This window comes from Emys orbicularis, chromosome 11 (genome assembly GCF_028017835.1).
Source record: "Emys orbicularis isolate rEmyOrb1 chromosome 11, rEmyOrb1.hap1, whole genome shotgun sequence".
Classification (NCBI taxonomy): Eukaryota; Metazoa; Chordata; order Testudines; family Emydidae; genus Emys; species Emys orbicularis.
In genome coordinates, this window is record NC_088693.1 from 56,525,015 (window position 1) to 56,538,881 (window position 13,867).

At 39.8% G+C, this 13,867-nt stretch overlaps 1 protein-coding gene across 1 annotated transcript in view; it reads right to left on the bottom strand.

Annotated features, from left to right (window-relative positions):
* Positions 1–583: 583 nt before the first annotated feature.
* RFTN2 (raftlin family member 2) overlaps positions 584–13,867 on the bottom strand; it is a 58,703-nt gene continuing 45,419 nt past the window's right edge. The window contains exons 9-10 of the mRNA XM_065413834.1: positions 5,594–5,672; positions 584–853 (exon numbers count right to left, since the gene is read on the bottom strand). Coding sequence (XP_065269906.1) covers positions 584–853; positions 5,594–5,672 — 349 coding nt within the window. The remainder of the gene's footprint in view (positions 854–5,593; positions 5,673–13,867) is intronic.

Here is a 13,867-nt window from a genome sequence, read left to right on the forward strand (position 1 = left end):
GCAAGCTGGAATGTGGCTTTGTGTGTTAGTTACATCCTGCTACAGTACTCTCATTGAGACTGAAAGTGCAGCACTGACATTTCTAGGTTTAACAGATTCTGGATTTAGGCAAGGCAAATAAACTGAAAATTGCAATTAAAACTTAAAAGGACAGTCAAGTACTTTATAGTTAATTTTTTTAAATCCTCCAAAATTTGTGATACTCTTTTAGAAAAATACCATTTCCCTCTACTTGTGGAAAGCATTATGTTTTCCCACTCCACTGTCTCTTAGACCACAAGCCATATCTGATCAGCCAAGTTTGCTTCCCTGTTGTTTATAAGCATCATTGAGAATATCAACAATGAAGTTAGCAGAGTTCTAGAAATGCAATGTTCCATTAAGAACAGACATAAACCAAGGTATTTTACAGTAGTAGTATTATTTGCTAACCGTATAACTCTAGAAAGCAGCAAAAGATATATAAACACGAGTCTGGGAAAACTAAAGGATTATACAAATGCATATAAAGTAATGTAGTAAATTCAGTCTTTACATTTGTTTTAATTATTTACAGTTCCCTCCAATACAGTTACTTACTTGGTCACATACACGTGACCTGAGTGGCTCCATCTTCCTGCTCGAACTGTCCATCATCCATTTCCCTTAACACACTGTCGCTGCTATTGAATCCTGAGAAGCTTTCATATTGGGCAGATCCCTCCTTGATCCAACATGGTTTAGAAGGAGACAGATGAAACTCATCAGGTGGATGCCCACTTTCTGCAGGGTGAGACGTAGCTGTGTCTAATCCAATACTTCTGCTAGAGACTTTGCCTTTCTCGTCACTTCTGAGCTGTCTTGTGGATTTTTTCTGAAACACAAGAGATGTTTGAGCACTGCGTTAAATAGAACAGGCAAAAAACTGAGTTAGAACCTGGAATTCAGAATAAACAGCTAAAAGGATTTAAAAGGTTCCACACCTAAAACATATGAATTTAATGTAAGGAGTAGTTACAGAGGAGATTTATGGGACACCACAGGAATTTTTTGGCTTGTTCCAGAATATAGCTGCCCTACATTACAAACTCCTTTGGAATATAGAAATGATAAATAAAGAATAAAACTTAAGAAATAATTTATTCAGTTTGAGAAAGAAGAAAGTAATTGCCTCAGATCAAAAGGCAAGGAAAGACACTGTATAGGACCAAGGTTAGAGCAAGCACAGGACCCATGTTAACAGAAAGTAGCTGTTATATTATTTAGCATTTACATAGCACTTTACTGATTCAGAGCCATTTACAAACATTAACCAACTATTTCTCATTTCACCCCTGTGAATAGGCATAATTATTTCCATTTTGTAGGTGAGGAAACTGAGGCATGGATACGTTAAATGAGTTGGCCAAGGTCACACAACGTCAGTGTCAGAGCCAAGATGAGAACACAGGAGTTCCTGACCCCTTGAGCCATTCTCAGACCATTAGACAGCATTAACTCTCTCTTATACAGTTTGAACTTTTTCCTGCACCCCTTCTGAAACTATTAAATATTGTCCCTTTTGGCTAAAGGAAAGGGATGTGGAGGTGGTTGATACATGACAGACTGCGCATTAAGACTAAAGGGAAGTAGTGGTCCCTGGAGAAAGAGAAGGGAAATAGATTTTGTTTGGCTGCCTCAGTGAGGTGGTGGTGAGGCCTGCACAAAAGGAAGGAAGAAAGTCAAATAAAACTTTGTGTATGGATCAGTGTCAGAGCTTTATCATTCAGGGTTGCTTTTCTGACTTAGTTGCACCGCCCTCTGAACCATTTGTTGAGGGAAACAAATGTTATAACTATCATTAGACGAAAAACATTAAAATAATATGATCCTGTAATCCAAGAGGCCATTGAAATATTATACCTCTTTAGGTAAAGTAAGGAAATCACGGGGCAGACAAAACTCTACCATCCCATCATAAAGGCTGAAGTGGAGGAGAGAGGAAATGGACAGTTCCTAATTAATGCTTTCTTCGGGGGGCTTGTGGGGCCACAGAATAAGTTTGGGGCATTTCCCCCAAAACAGTGCAGATCCTTGCTGCTTGCCGCTGAGAAAAGTAAGCTGCATATACCAGCTGCTACCTGGGGTCAGGCTTCCACACCCTGCGCAGTAGAAGGGAGGATAGGGGCTGATATTTACAGTGTTGCCAACTCCTGATTTTTATTATGAATGCTGTGATATTTGGTGTTTTTCTTAAAGCCCCTGCTGCTAGAATCATGTTATTACCTGGCAATCTCAACTTTCTTAGAAAACAAAAATAAAGTGCATTTCTAGCCCTTATAGTTGCAGAGAAAAGCTTAAAGCTTGTGAACCCTAAAGACTCCACTATGAGAAAGCAAATAAAAAGAACCTCAAAATTATGATTTTAAAATCTCATGATTTTTAAGCCAATCTCATGGTTTCTGGAGCTTACTCATTATATTTAAATGTTGGGATAGGCAATACTGAGGCTATTTATTTACTTTGTGTCATTCAACCAGTTAGACTGAAGTAACCTTGTCAGTTTCACTTTCTGACTCTCATGTGCTATAATGTGCTGCAATGTTTGAGCTGCAAATGCTTTAGGGGAATGTTTAGACCCAAACAAAAAATGGTTTCCATCAGAATTTTATTTTGCAAACTTCACAACAGCCATCAGAAAAGAGACATAGTCAGGAATAAAATACAAGTCAAAGAGTAATCCTCAGTACCATGGAGGTCACCTAGGTCTCGCTAAGCAAAAAGAAACATTAATTTGCCAACATTTAATACCTCACGTATATCAGATTATAACTAGCCCATGCAGGGATCATCGTAACGAGAATTTATTCATTAAGGGTTTCTAGGGCAGAAGTTAAAAATGGAGAATGCTTCAGATCTCAATAACTGAGTTTATACCTGAAATCTATCTGCATAGTACACAGCTTGTGAGACAGACTACATTAGTCAGGCAGAATTAGTAAGCATATGGATTTCATCCATTAAATGGAGGTATATAGAGTTAAGAATTTTTTGGTTGCTAAACCATGGTCATTTTGTTGAAATGACTTATCCTTTATGACATTTTGTCTCTTTAGTCAAGTTTAAGATTTAGACAAAAATCATGTTATAAATGGAAAAACAGGAAAAGTTTAAAAAATGCTATTCAGCTCCAGACTGAACCACTTACTCATTCCACACTGAAATGACCTCAGTGCATTGAGATTTCCTGCTAGAGAAACAAAACATTCATCAGTGCTAGAAAGGGCATGTGTATTTAGATACTGAGCTCTTTTATGTTTTAAATACGCTGGTCCCATATGACAGTAGGTAGATACACATCAACTATTCCTTATTTACAGACTTCCTGTACATTAATATTTAAGTCAAGGAATTCAGATTACAGTGAAATAAAAGAATGGCTACAGCACAACTTATCCTTATGGTTCTTTAACTCAAATGATGTAAAGGTCATCCAACTGCTGATCGTCACAAGATTAGGTGAAACAGAGAATTTAAACGGGTGGGTACAAATGTCTCCTGTCTTGAACTTCAAGCACTCTTACAAGATTGATCAGTCACTCAGATGGATTATTTTTAACAAACTATAGTTTACTTGGATTTTAAACCTCTCACAGTGGGAACCTGTCTTAATTGTTCTGTAATTGCTATATAGGTGGTGGAGGAGATAATAATAATTAATAATTAGTAGTAGTGTGTGTGGTGCATTACAGATATACAGGAAGACAAGGTCCCTGAGAGGAGATTTAAAATCCAACTTATATATAATACAGAAAAGAAAAAAAAACCACAGGGAAAGGAAAACATCAGAAAAGTCACATAGTTTGGTTTGATAACAGCTAACACTGATTTGGAACTAACAAGATGTCATTTTAAAAAATTTAATGAGATAAATCATTAAGAGTTTAATGTCAGGCATGAGAAGAGTAAATAACAGGATTTGAAGAGTATAACTGAGGACAGTTGGAGGAAGGAAACTGTTCCAGGCAAAGGGGCAGTGTGAAAAAAGTTGCAAAGCAACAAGCTGGAGACAAAAGACAAAGGGTGCATTAAAACCTGAGGTGCTGGCAAAATCTAAGAGGAGGAATAGGTTGAAGCTTGCTGAGATGTAGGCAAGGGCAACAGCATACAGAGTCTTGAAGGCAAGGAGTTCATACTTTGAGTAAAGAGCCAAGAAAGCAGTGAAAGGATTAAAAAAATGCAAGTATGTGATGAAGAGAATGTGACATGACTGGAGATAACAATTTGAGCTGTACATATTTATTAGATTGGAAAGGGAGGGCCAAGAGGCAGGAAAGTCAGAGAGAGGAGGAAGAAGGGGAGGTGAGTTAATACCTTTTTTTATTGGACCAACTTCTGTTGGTGAGAGAGACAAGCTTTTGAGTTTACACAGAGCTCTTCTTCAGATCTGGGAGGACGTCTGAGAGGAGGAAGTTATGCTAGTCTAGGCAAGAGATAATCCGGACATGAACCAGGAACAGAGAGGGAGTGGGAGATTAGTACAGGATGTGGTGACAGCTTGGATGTGAGGAGAGGACAGGGAGGGTTCAAATATGACTTCAAGGTGGTGAGCCTGAGATTCTGGGAGGCTAATGGAGTTGTCAACACAGATGGACAAAGGGAAGATGTCCTTATTATATCACACAATACTATTACAAAAATGTTTATCTGTGAAGTTGCTAATTTGGGGCTGGATACAGATGAACATATCTGCAGTGTCTTACAAGGGTTTGTCCTGCCTTCCCTGGTGGGGCTGTGTGGATGGCAGAATTTACTACACTGCATATCTATAATTGCTTGTGCAACTCTGGCCCTTGACAGCGTGTAGTTATTACCACCAGTTGTATAATGCTCAATGTACCTTTTATAGTGCTGCTACGAGGAGGGAGTTCCCCAAATGGAAGAGGGAGCAGCTGAAGTTCAGCTGCTGTAGGGGCTATTCTTGGGCCTTTTATTGTTACCACATTTTTTTTCATGTGGTAACATATGTCCTGTCACACAGCTCACCAAAAGATTATGCTATCACTTGCATATTCTTCTCAATGAGTTTTGAGATCAGAATGAAGTTTTCTTTATGATGTGGAATACCAGTAGAATTTGTATGGTTGCAGTGCATTGAAAGGCTTGCCAAAGTTCTTGAAGGAACAAGCTACAGGATATCCAACCAGATAAGTGATTAATTCTGGAAACAATATTTCAGTCTAAATAATAGATTTTAGGCTATATACAAGATATTGTTTTCATCCAGGTACTGCTTCACTTATTAACTAACTGCATTGCTGGAGAAAAATTGAGATAAAATGCAAACCAGTCAAAAAGGGGAAAAACAAAACAAAACTAAAAAACCCCAACGTGACCTATTACTGAGACAACTGCTAATATCCTCTAGAAACCTGCATCTAACTTGCTATAGTTAAGGCTCATTCTATCACTCTTTATTCCCTGATTTCAAATCCTAGTTTGCTTCTGTATGAAACTAAAAATCATTACCTAAAACTGTTGATGCAAAAGGTTAATCAGCAGCCACCAATCTCTGTCCATATTCAACTACAGTATCTGCTTATACTGACTCAGTAAGAACATAATCTTTACTCACCTCTGGAGTCTGGGTAGTTGAATTCCACATAACAGGTCTCTGAAGGAAAACAACTTGCTTTGTGGCCAGATTTCCTTCACTGCAAGTTAAAGCAGATAATTTGAGTGTTTTAGAGCTACAAACATTTATTTGTAGCTTGCTTTTGATTATCTAGACCAGGGGTCGGCAACGTTTGGCACGCAGCTCGCCAGGGTAAGCACCTGGCGGGCCGGGCCAGTTTTATTTACCTGCTGACGCGGCAGGTTCGGCCGATCGTGGCCCCCACTGGCCGCGGTTCGCCGTCCCGGGCCAATGGGGGAGGTGGGAAGCGGCGCGGGGCGAGCGATGTGCTGACCGCGGCTTCTCGCCGCCCCCATTGGCCCGGGACGGCGAACCGCGGCCAGTGGGGGCCGCGATCGGCCGAACCTGCCGCGTCAGCAGGTAAATAAAACTGGCCCGGCCCGCCAGGGTGCTTACCCTGGCGAGCCGCGTGCCAAACGTTGCCGACCCCTGATCTAGACTTTCAGGGTAACTGTACATTTTATGATGCGCACACACAACATATGTTATAGAAGGAGTTGGTAGTATCACCTATAATTAAAGTTGCCTAACACTTGCTTGTATAGGCCCTGTTTTCAGTTGCTTTTAATTTTGCCAAACTTTAACCATTTGGGCTGAAATTTTCCATGCCAGTGCTTGTCTTGGCCTGAAGTTTTTTGGAAAGTTGTAGATAAAATAATTCAGCCATTTATGAGGCAGAGATTAGCGAAAATGTTGTCTTGCCCATGTTCAAAAATTCTTACAAACCCTTTTACTGAGAAGCTGTAATAATGCCATAAGTTGAAGCAGGGACTTGAAATTTAGCTGACTAGGGTGGAAAATGGGGTGTCCTTGTGGCAGGAATGTTCCTTTTATTGCCCCATGAAAATTTAAGATATAAACCTCTGAAAAGTGCAGCTCACACATGCTGAATAGAGACTTGTTAGAGTTGGTCAATATCATTCTCCAAAAATTCTGTCTGCTCCTAGCATTCCCGATACTCTCACAGCTCCTATGTATCGACTGTAATGAGCATGCTCCTTCTCCACAGAATAACTGAGCATGCTCTATCCCGTGGTTTGGACAGTGGGGAGGAGGACTTTTCCTGCAATTAATCACTGTTCCTGGCTGCTGGGGTCTGTTGTGGCACCAGGACTGACAGTAGAAAGATTCTCTCTCTCTCCATGCTCCTGCTGCTGGTGCCTAGGCAGTGAAGAGGAAGCTACCTGACCTGAAGGAATACAGAGAGGTGAGGAGCAAATTGGGGGTAGGGATGGACAGATGCAGAGGGGATCAGAGAGAGAGTGAGTAGTGGGAACAGGGGCAGAAGGGTCTATAGGTCACTAAACCACACTCCCTCCAAAACCTGGAATCGAATCCAGGATTCCTGAGTCTCCACATTCCTCTGCTGTCAAATAGCTGTTAAACACACTGGAAAAATCTGTGTCTCATCACCCTCTAGTGGCTGAGTCACATAGAGGATAATAGCCTACTACTGCTGCCAGTTTCACAGTTAGCTCATGTCGTAGAAGCCTGTATACTCCTAGACAACCTTAATTCTGGCATTTCCTAATTTTTAGTACTTAGCTTTGCAACCTGAACATTCATATAGGGTTTTTTTTGTATGCAACGCACACAAATACACACACATCTATGTAAACGCATTTTGTATGTGTGTGATTGTGAACACCTCTAATAAGTTTTCACCTCTGAGAATTCAGTAATTATTAACTTTGAATATTAAGACATTGTCATTTGTTTTTTCTCCCCTGTGACATTCCAAAACCAACTATTATCATGGCACTTTAACCTTCCCAAAGATAGCTGGAGAACTTGAATCCTTCTGAAACAATTTTCAGGAGTGCTCACTGGCTTAGTAGGCAGGGGCTGCTTTGTGACTGATGTTGGCTGAGCAACAATTTTTATTATGCATGAAGGTCTCTATGGGCTTGTCTACGCAGTGTGGTGGTGCACATCAGTGCACAATTCTAATGTGCTCCAATATGTTGTGCACTAAGTGGCCTGTGGAGACCCTGCTGGTGTTCTCTAAAAGTTCCCTAGTGTGCATTAATGTAGTACTGTTTGAAATGGGTCTATATTAACACGCACTAGGGAATTTTTAGTGTGTGCCAGTAGGGTCTACACAGGTCAGTTAATGAGCCACACGTTGGTGTGCATTAGAATTCACACCCCATTGATGTGCACTACTGCACCACGTAGACAAGTCCTAATGTATTTGCTACTGTGTACTACCAAGTTCTTATGTGGAACAACAACAACAAAAAGTATTAGAAGAACCACCAGCATTTTCTAAGATACACATTGAGCACCCAACTTAGAATACCATTAGTTATTGATGCAATTAATTTATACATAACTCAGTATTTTTAAAGATGGCAGCTGATAATGGGATTGACTCTAATCGCCTTTTAGCATGACCGTAACTCCCAGCGGTAAGGGGAAAAGAAGGATATTTCTCATTCAGGATAGAGTTCATTTAAAATTGCTTTTACAGAAGAGCAATTTTATGCTTTCAGGAGGAGGTGTTAACAAAAACACTACATTGCCATTTTCAGAGCACTGTTCAGATAAACATTTGAACTTGAATTTATTTAAAACATCCATCTGAGATTTAATTCCAACGGTATCTTTCTTCATGATGAGCTAAGACATGCCATTATACTATTTTTATATTATTCAGGACTCCTCTGATTGAAAGAAATCAGACAGTTATACTATTCAGCATTCTTTCTCCATTATAAGCATTTTCCTTTGCCCACATATTGAATATACTCCAGGCTGTTGTTTCACTACATGAAGAAATCAATTAGCTCAGATACTTGTAAAAGAAATAAAGGCCACGTATTATCTGTTATTCCATACTCTGATTATTATACACTGGACCAAATAATGGTGTTCTCAGCTACACTAGTGTAAATTTCAGTTACAGTGGAAACAACAAGGAGTCCGGTGGCACCTTAACGACTCCTTGTTGTTTTTGTGGATACAGACTAACACGGCTACCTCCTGATACTCCACTGACTTCAATGAAGATGCTCTGCATTCACACCAATGTAAGAACTGAGCTTTCCTACAATTTACAACAATTGGACTCAAAATAGGAAATTCATCCCTTCTCACTGTGTTTCTGCCTTCTCTTTCTTCTTTAAAAGAGAAATGACCCTAATCATCAAGGGGCTGCACAAATCTCAAAATGTAGTTGAACTTCACAGCCACCTGTGCACTCTGGAGCTCAGCTCTTCAGCGATCCACTTACATGGCAGCACGCAGGGGAGAGAGGACAATTTGTGTTTAAGTACAGTGGGAATCTATGGATAAAAGTAGTAGCTGAAATCCAACTGAGCCTGGGTTACCTATGCCCTGACTGTGGGTTGTGAGTGGAGAAATTTATCTTTTCTTTTGCATTTACTCGGGCTTTTCATCGGAGAGTACAATTTCACTCACACTAAATGTTGTGTGTATTTATTTTAACACCCCAGTAATTTTCAGGGCAATTTAACATCATCTTAAAAGATGTCTCAGCTTTGTAGTGAATTCACAGACATCTTTTGTGGTTGACATTTATGATTTCTCTGTGGCACAGCAGAGTATCTTTGATGTGAAGTTTGATTTAGCCAGGACAGCCCAATAGTTTCTAGGATTGCCTGCACTATGTAACATTTGAAATTATTTTCTATTTGTTCACATGCTGCCCAGATTGTCTAATTACTACAATAGTGCCCTGTTATCAGCCTGCCAAGATAAGCTGACTGTAATGAATCCTATGGCTCATGATTGTCAAGGGATGCTGAAAGTATGAGACACAGGTTACACAGTGTATTTTTGTTCCCCTCACATGTTCCTGAAATTTAAAAAAACATATTGGCTTTTATTTTTATGCACACAGTTAAACGTAAATGCAGAAGCAAAGAGAGTTGGATGAGTAAATTCCACTTCAGAAATTGTTATATATTAGGAATTATGTACTATAATGTTTAAAGATATTCAAAATGATAAATCCATCTTACTGGAAGTTCCAAGTGTCAATGTTTCTACTTTAGAACTATATTGCTATAGTGTTAACATTCAAGTTTCAATCTTTTTAATGTTGCTCTTGAAAGTCAATGGGACTTTCTTTCTTTCCCCTTCCTTTCTCTAACAAACTTATAGACCATGGGTCGGCTACCTTTCAGAAGTGGTGTGCCGAGTCTTCATTTATTCACTCTAAGTTAAGGTTTCCCGTGCCAGTAATACATTTTAGCATTTTTAGAAGGTCTCTTTCTATAAGTCTATAATATATAACTAAACTATTGTTGTATGGAAAGTAAATAAGGTTTTTAAAATGTTTAAGAAGCTTCATTTAAAATTAAATTAAAATGCAGAGCCCCCCGGACTGGTGGCCAGGACCCGGGCAGTGTGAGTGCCACTGAAAATCCGCTCGTGTGCCGCCTTCGGCACGCATGCCATAGGTTGCCTACCCCTGTTATAGACAGACAGACACACAGTTAAAAACAAACACACTCCACTGTACACACTTCTCCCCCGGGGAGAGGATCAGAGAACAAACACATGACAGATCTTAGTCACGTTGCTTAGTGCAATGCTGGAAAGTGCTTAGATACTGGGATGAATCTATATAGTATAGAACAGAATAGTGGTCCTAAGTCACTTAGGTGCTTTTGAAAATCCCACACTAAATGAATTTACTACTGATGAAAGGTGCCAGATGGACAGCCCTAGTCTGGTGGACTCTATGAAATCACAGAACAGCTGCAGCATTAGCTGTCGGAATGCAAGTTTCTCCACAGTACCCTGCCACTGTACATAAACCCTACCCACAACGGGCTGCTTGTATGGGGAGAGGTCAGTTCTGTCTCTGTGCCCCCGTTGCTGAAACTCTGCACTGGAGCCATGGCAAGGGCACATTGTTTAGGATCTTCTGTTTCCAATGAGTGATGGGGTGGACTCGGTATTTGGCCTTAAGAGCTGTTACATTCTGTTGGTCTGCAGACTCAGTACTGTATTGGTTCATGTTCAGAAAGAAAGTTTTTTCACAACTATAAGAACTAGAAACCTAATTTTGTAAAGCAGTTAAAGCTTACATTTTGCAGAAATTGATAAGGCCACAAGATAAGTGCTGGTACCCCCATGGAAAGGTCCATTTTGACCCAATCCAGGTCTTCAACAAATGTCCTCAGATTCTCTTTGTGGCTCTGTATCTGCTTATACTTTAATGAATAGAAAACACTGGAAATGGCATATTTTGCTGGTGACTAAAAACTGTTTCTTTAGGAGCTGGGCAGTAACAGGGCAAGGTGAGAAGTCTGCACTGCTACTTCTGTGGATAAAAGGTGTCAACTCAGCAGCTATTAAAAGCTCTAAATCCACAATAAAATAATAATAAAAATAATTAATAATGGCTCAGACCATTTCCTATGTGGGAAATACCTTCATAGGAGACTTTACATAGGGGAGGAAGAAAATAAATTACTATTTTTGGAATCACCAGATACCAAACAGTAACATAATTATTTTTGCTGTATACAAATCCACTTCTGGATAACATGCAGTGAGGCATGTATGTGTATAAAGAAAATGTGCTGAAATATCTGGGAGGGAAGGTAACACAGGGACATAGTATTTTATGCCTTGCACCTGCCCCCCAATATAAAAGGTGGTCTAGCTGTTGAATATCACTTTAATGAGTAATTCTGGACTTTGAGGAAATTTGTCCACTTGTAATAAAGCGAGATAAATGGGCTTCTGTTCCAAACTCAGCATTTCCTTTATTTAATGATGAAATCCCAACACTTTTTTTTTTTGAGGGGGAGAAGAGAGTAAAGGTCCTAGTTGTCTATACCCAGGTAACTACTAATGGAAGATAAGTGGTAAAGTGGAAGGACAGAATGTGCAGCCTTATTTAAAATGGCCACTGCTATATATTGGTGACTGTTTCACATACCCATGGTTTTGCCTTTGCACACTTTTCTTGGATGGGGAAAATAAGCAATCTTAACAGACTCTGTGTTGAGGAGTACAGCCCTCTGGAGGGGATGAAACTGTCAACTTTCCCCAAGCTACTAATGCCTCTTGATCTGGGAGTTGCCTTGCTTCATGACCTCCTTGAATTAAGAGGAGAGTCAAATACTACAGACCTCTGGTGTGACCAACCAGTCTGTTTCTCGGGGTCTTCATGCATCTTGGTTGGGGTTTGGTCTGAGAACTTCCTGGCTCTTACTCCCTGGAGTAGGGAATGAGTATCTCCTCCCTTTGGAGAGTATGTATTCGCTGCAGTTGGAAGCATGATTCCCAGCCCAGGCAGACAGACACACGCTAGCTGTACTAAAAAAAAAAAAAAAAAAAATAGCAGTATGGATGTTGTGGCACGGACTAGCCCAGGGAGTCAGGTGGGCTTATACTTGGGTATAGATATGCTTCGAAAGGCCCCTACCCACACACTTCCCTCCTGCTTCTATGCCTGCCTCAATGATACCAGGTGGGAATCCTCTCTTTCAGGTTGAATGGTTTCTCTAGCATGGGGCAGGGCCTCTGCCTGATTTTGTATAGGACTTGTACATCCCATCTCATATAAAGGAATGGAAAAACAAATAATATTAAGCTTTTAAATGTTTAAACTCTGATCAAGAAAAGGGGAGATGGTGAATGCTGGGTAGGTAACAGGCAAACTAACCATTTTTAAAGTCCAGCCTTATTGAAATGCTGCACACGACAAAACAGCCATGGGCTTAATTCACAACAGAATTGAATGACAGTGGGATGGCCACAGAATTTAAATTAGAAAGAGAAAAATACATACATAAAATGAGCTATTTCAAGCTTTCCTCTCATTCCCACGTTCCCGCTTTCTCCTGGGTCCAATGCATTATGAGAACTTAGGTTAAGTAATTAGTGACAATAAACTAATTACAGCAATGTCAGTTTTTTGCACTATATTTGCCTTCCGGTGCTTGTAGACTGTCTGTCCTGCCCATTTTCAGGGACTACAGTAAGCAGTGAGGGGAAATAAAGGTCACTACAAAGTAAAGCTGCTGAAATCTCTGTAGGGGAGATGTTTTTCCTCTCATCACCCCCCCCCCCCCCGTGTCCTTTTTGGCAGGGTGGTCATGGGAGAGGAGAACAGTGACTCTTTTGTTAATCCCACTGGCAATTTGTTTGTCTGTTTATGGTGTGTGGGCAATAAATTTGTCTTCTTAATATACATGTGATCATTAAATCAGTCCTTTAAAAAAATATGGAGCTTGTTAAGGTTGCCACCAGCTCTGATACTAAGATGCTATTTGTCATGCTTGAATATTGTGTATGTGGATGATATCATGCAGGATATTTCAAGTGTTTAAAATGAAGTTTAGGGACATTTCCTAGGAAAAGAAGGTAAGAAGCTGAGTTGTAAATTCTAATACCAAACTCAGTTTGTTTGTGATCCTGAAAATAATGCTGTGCCATCAGTTTGAGTTAAACAACATTCAGACTTTCCAACAATCGTGGATTAGTTTGGAAAGTTCAGTCTCTCTGCTTTCAACTGGAGAGTCCTCTGCTACAACAGGGAAAATTCTTCAGAAAAATTATGCAGAAGAGATTTAATCCTAGACCCCCAGGACTCTCTTAATTATGTGAATTTAGAGTAAATCTGTATCAGTAACTATTGTAGCATTAGGCATTGTTGGGTAGATTTTCCCCCAAAAGCTTTATCCACCACTAAGAAGAGAGGCAACAAATTTCATTCCTAAAATTACTAATAATATTATCCTGAGCATCTGAACTTTTGGTAATTCCCAAGAACTGGCAAATAACTTCTGAGTCTGAAAAATGTTTTCTTACATTTCAGGCTTTCTTTGTAAATTACCTTCTTCTTTAATAAACAGTCCAGAGAATGCTAATACCCTTTACTTCATATTTAGAATTATCACAAGTCTTAACTCCATTTTGTTCTTGCCCCTACCAAGGTTCAGTAAACCCCTCATTTGTTGCTAGCAGGATAATAGTATCCATCATTACCTCAAATATTTTAAAAAGTCACATCAGGTATCCATTTCTCCAAGACACACTCCACTGTACTCCAATAATAACAATCACAACAATGCTGATCCTATGCCGCATTACTGGACTAATTCCTACAAAGTCACTGCTTGTTTTTCAAATGTCATTGCACAAACATACAGTGCTGTAGGTTTTAGGTCCTGATGTCCAGCTTCTCTGCTATGTTTTTAAACAGCAAAGAAAACTGTTTTTAAGGAA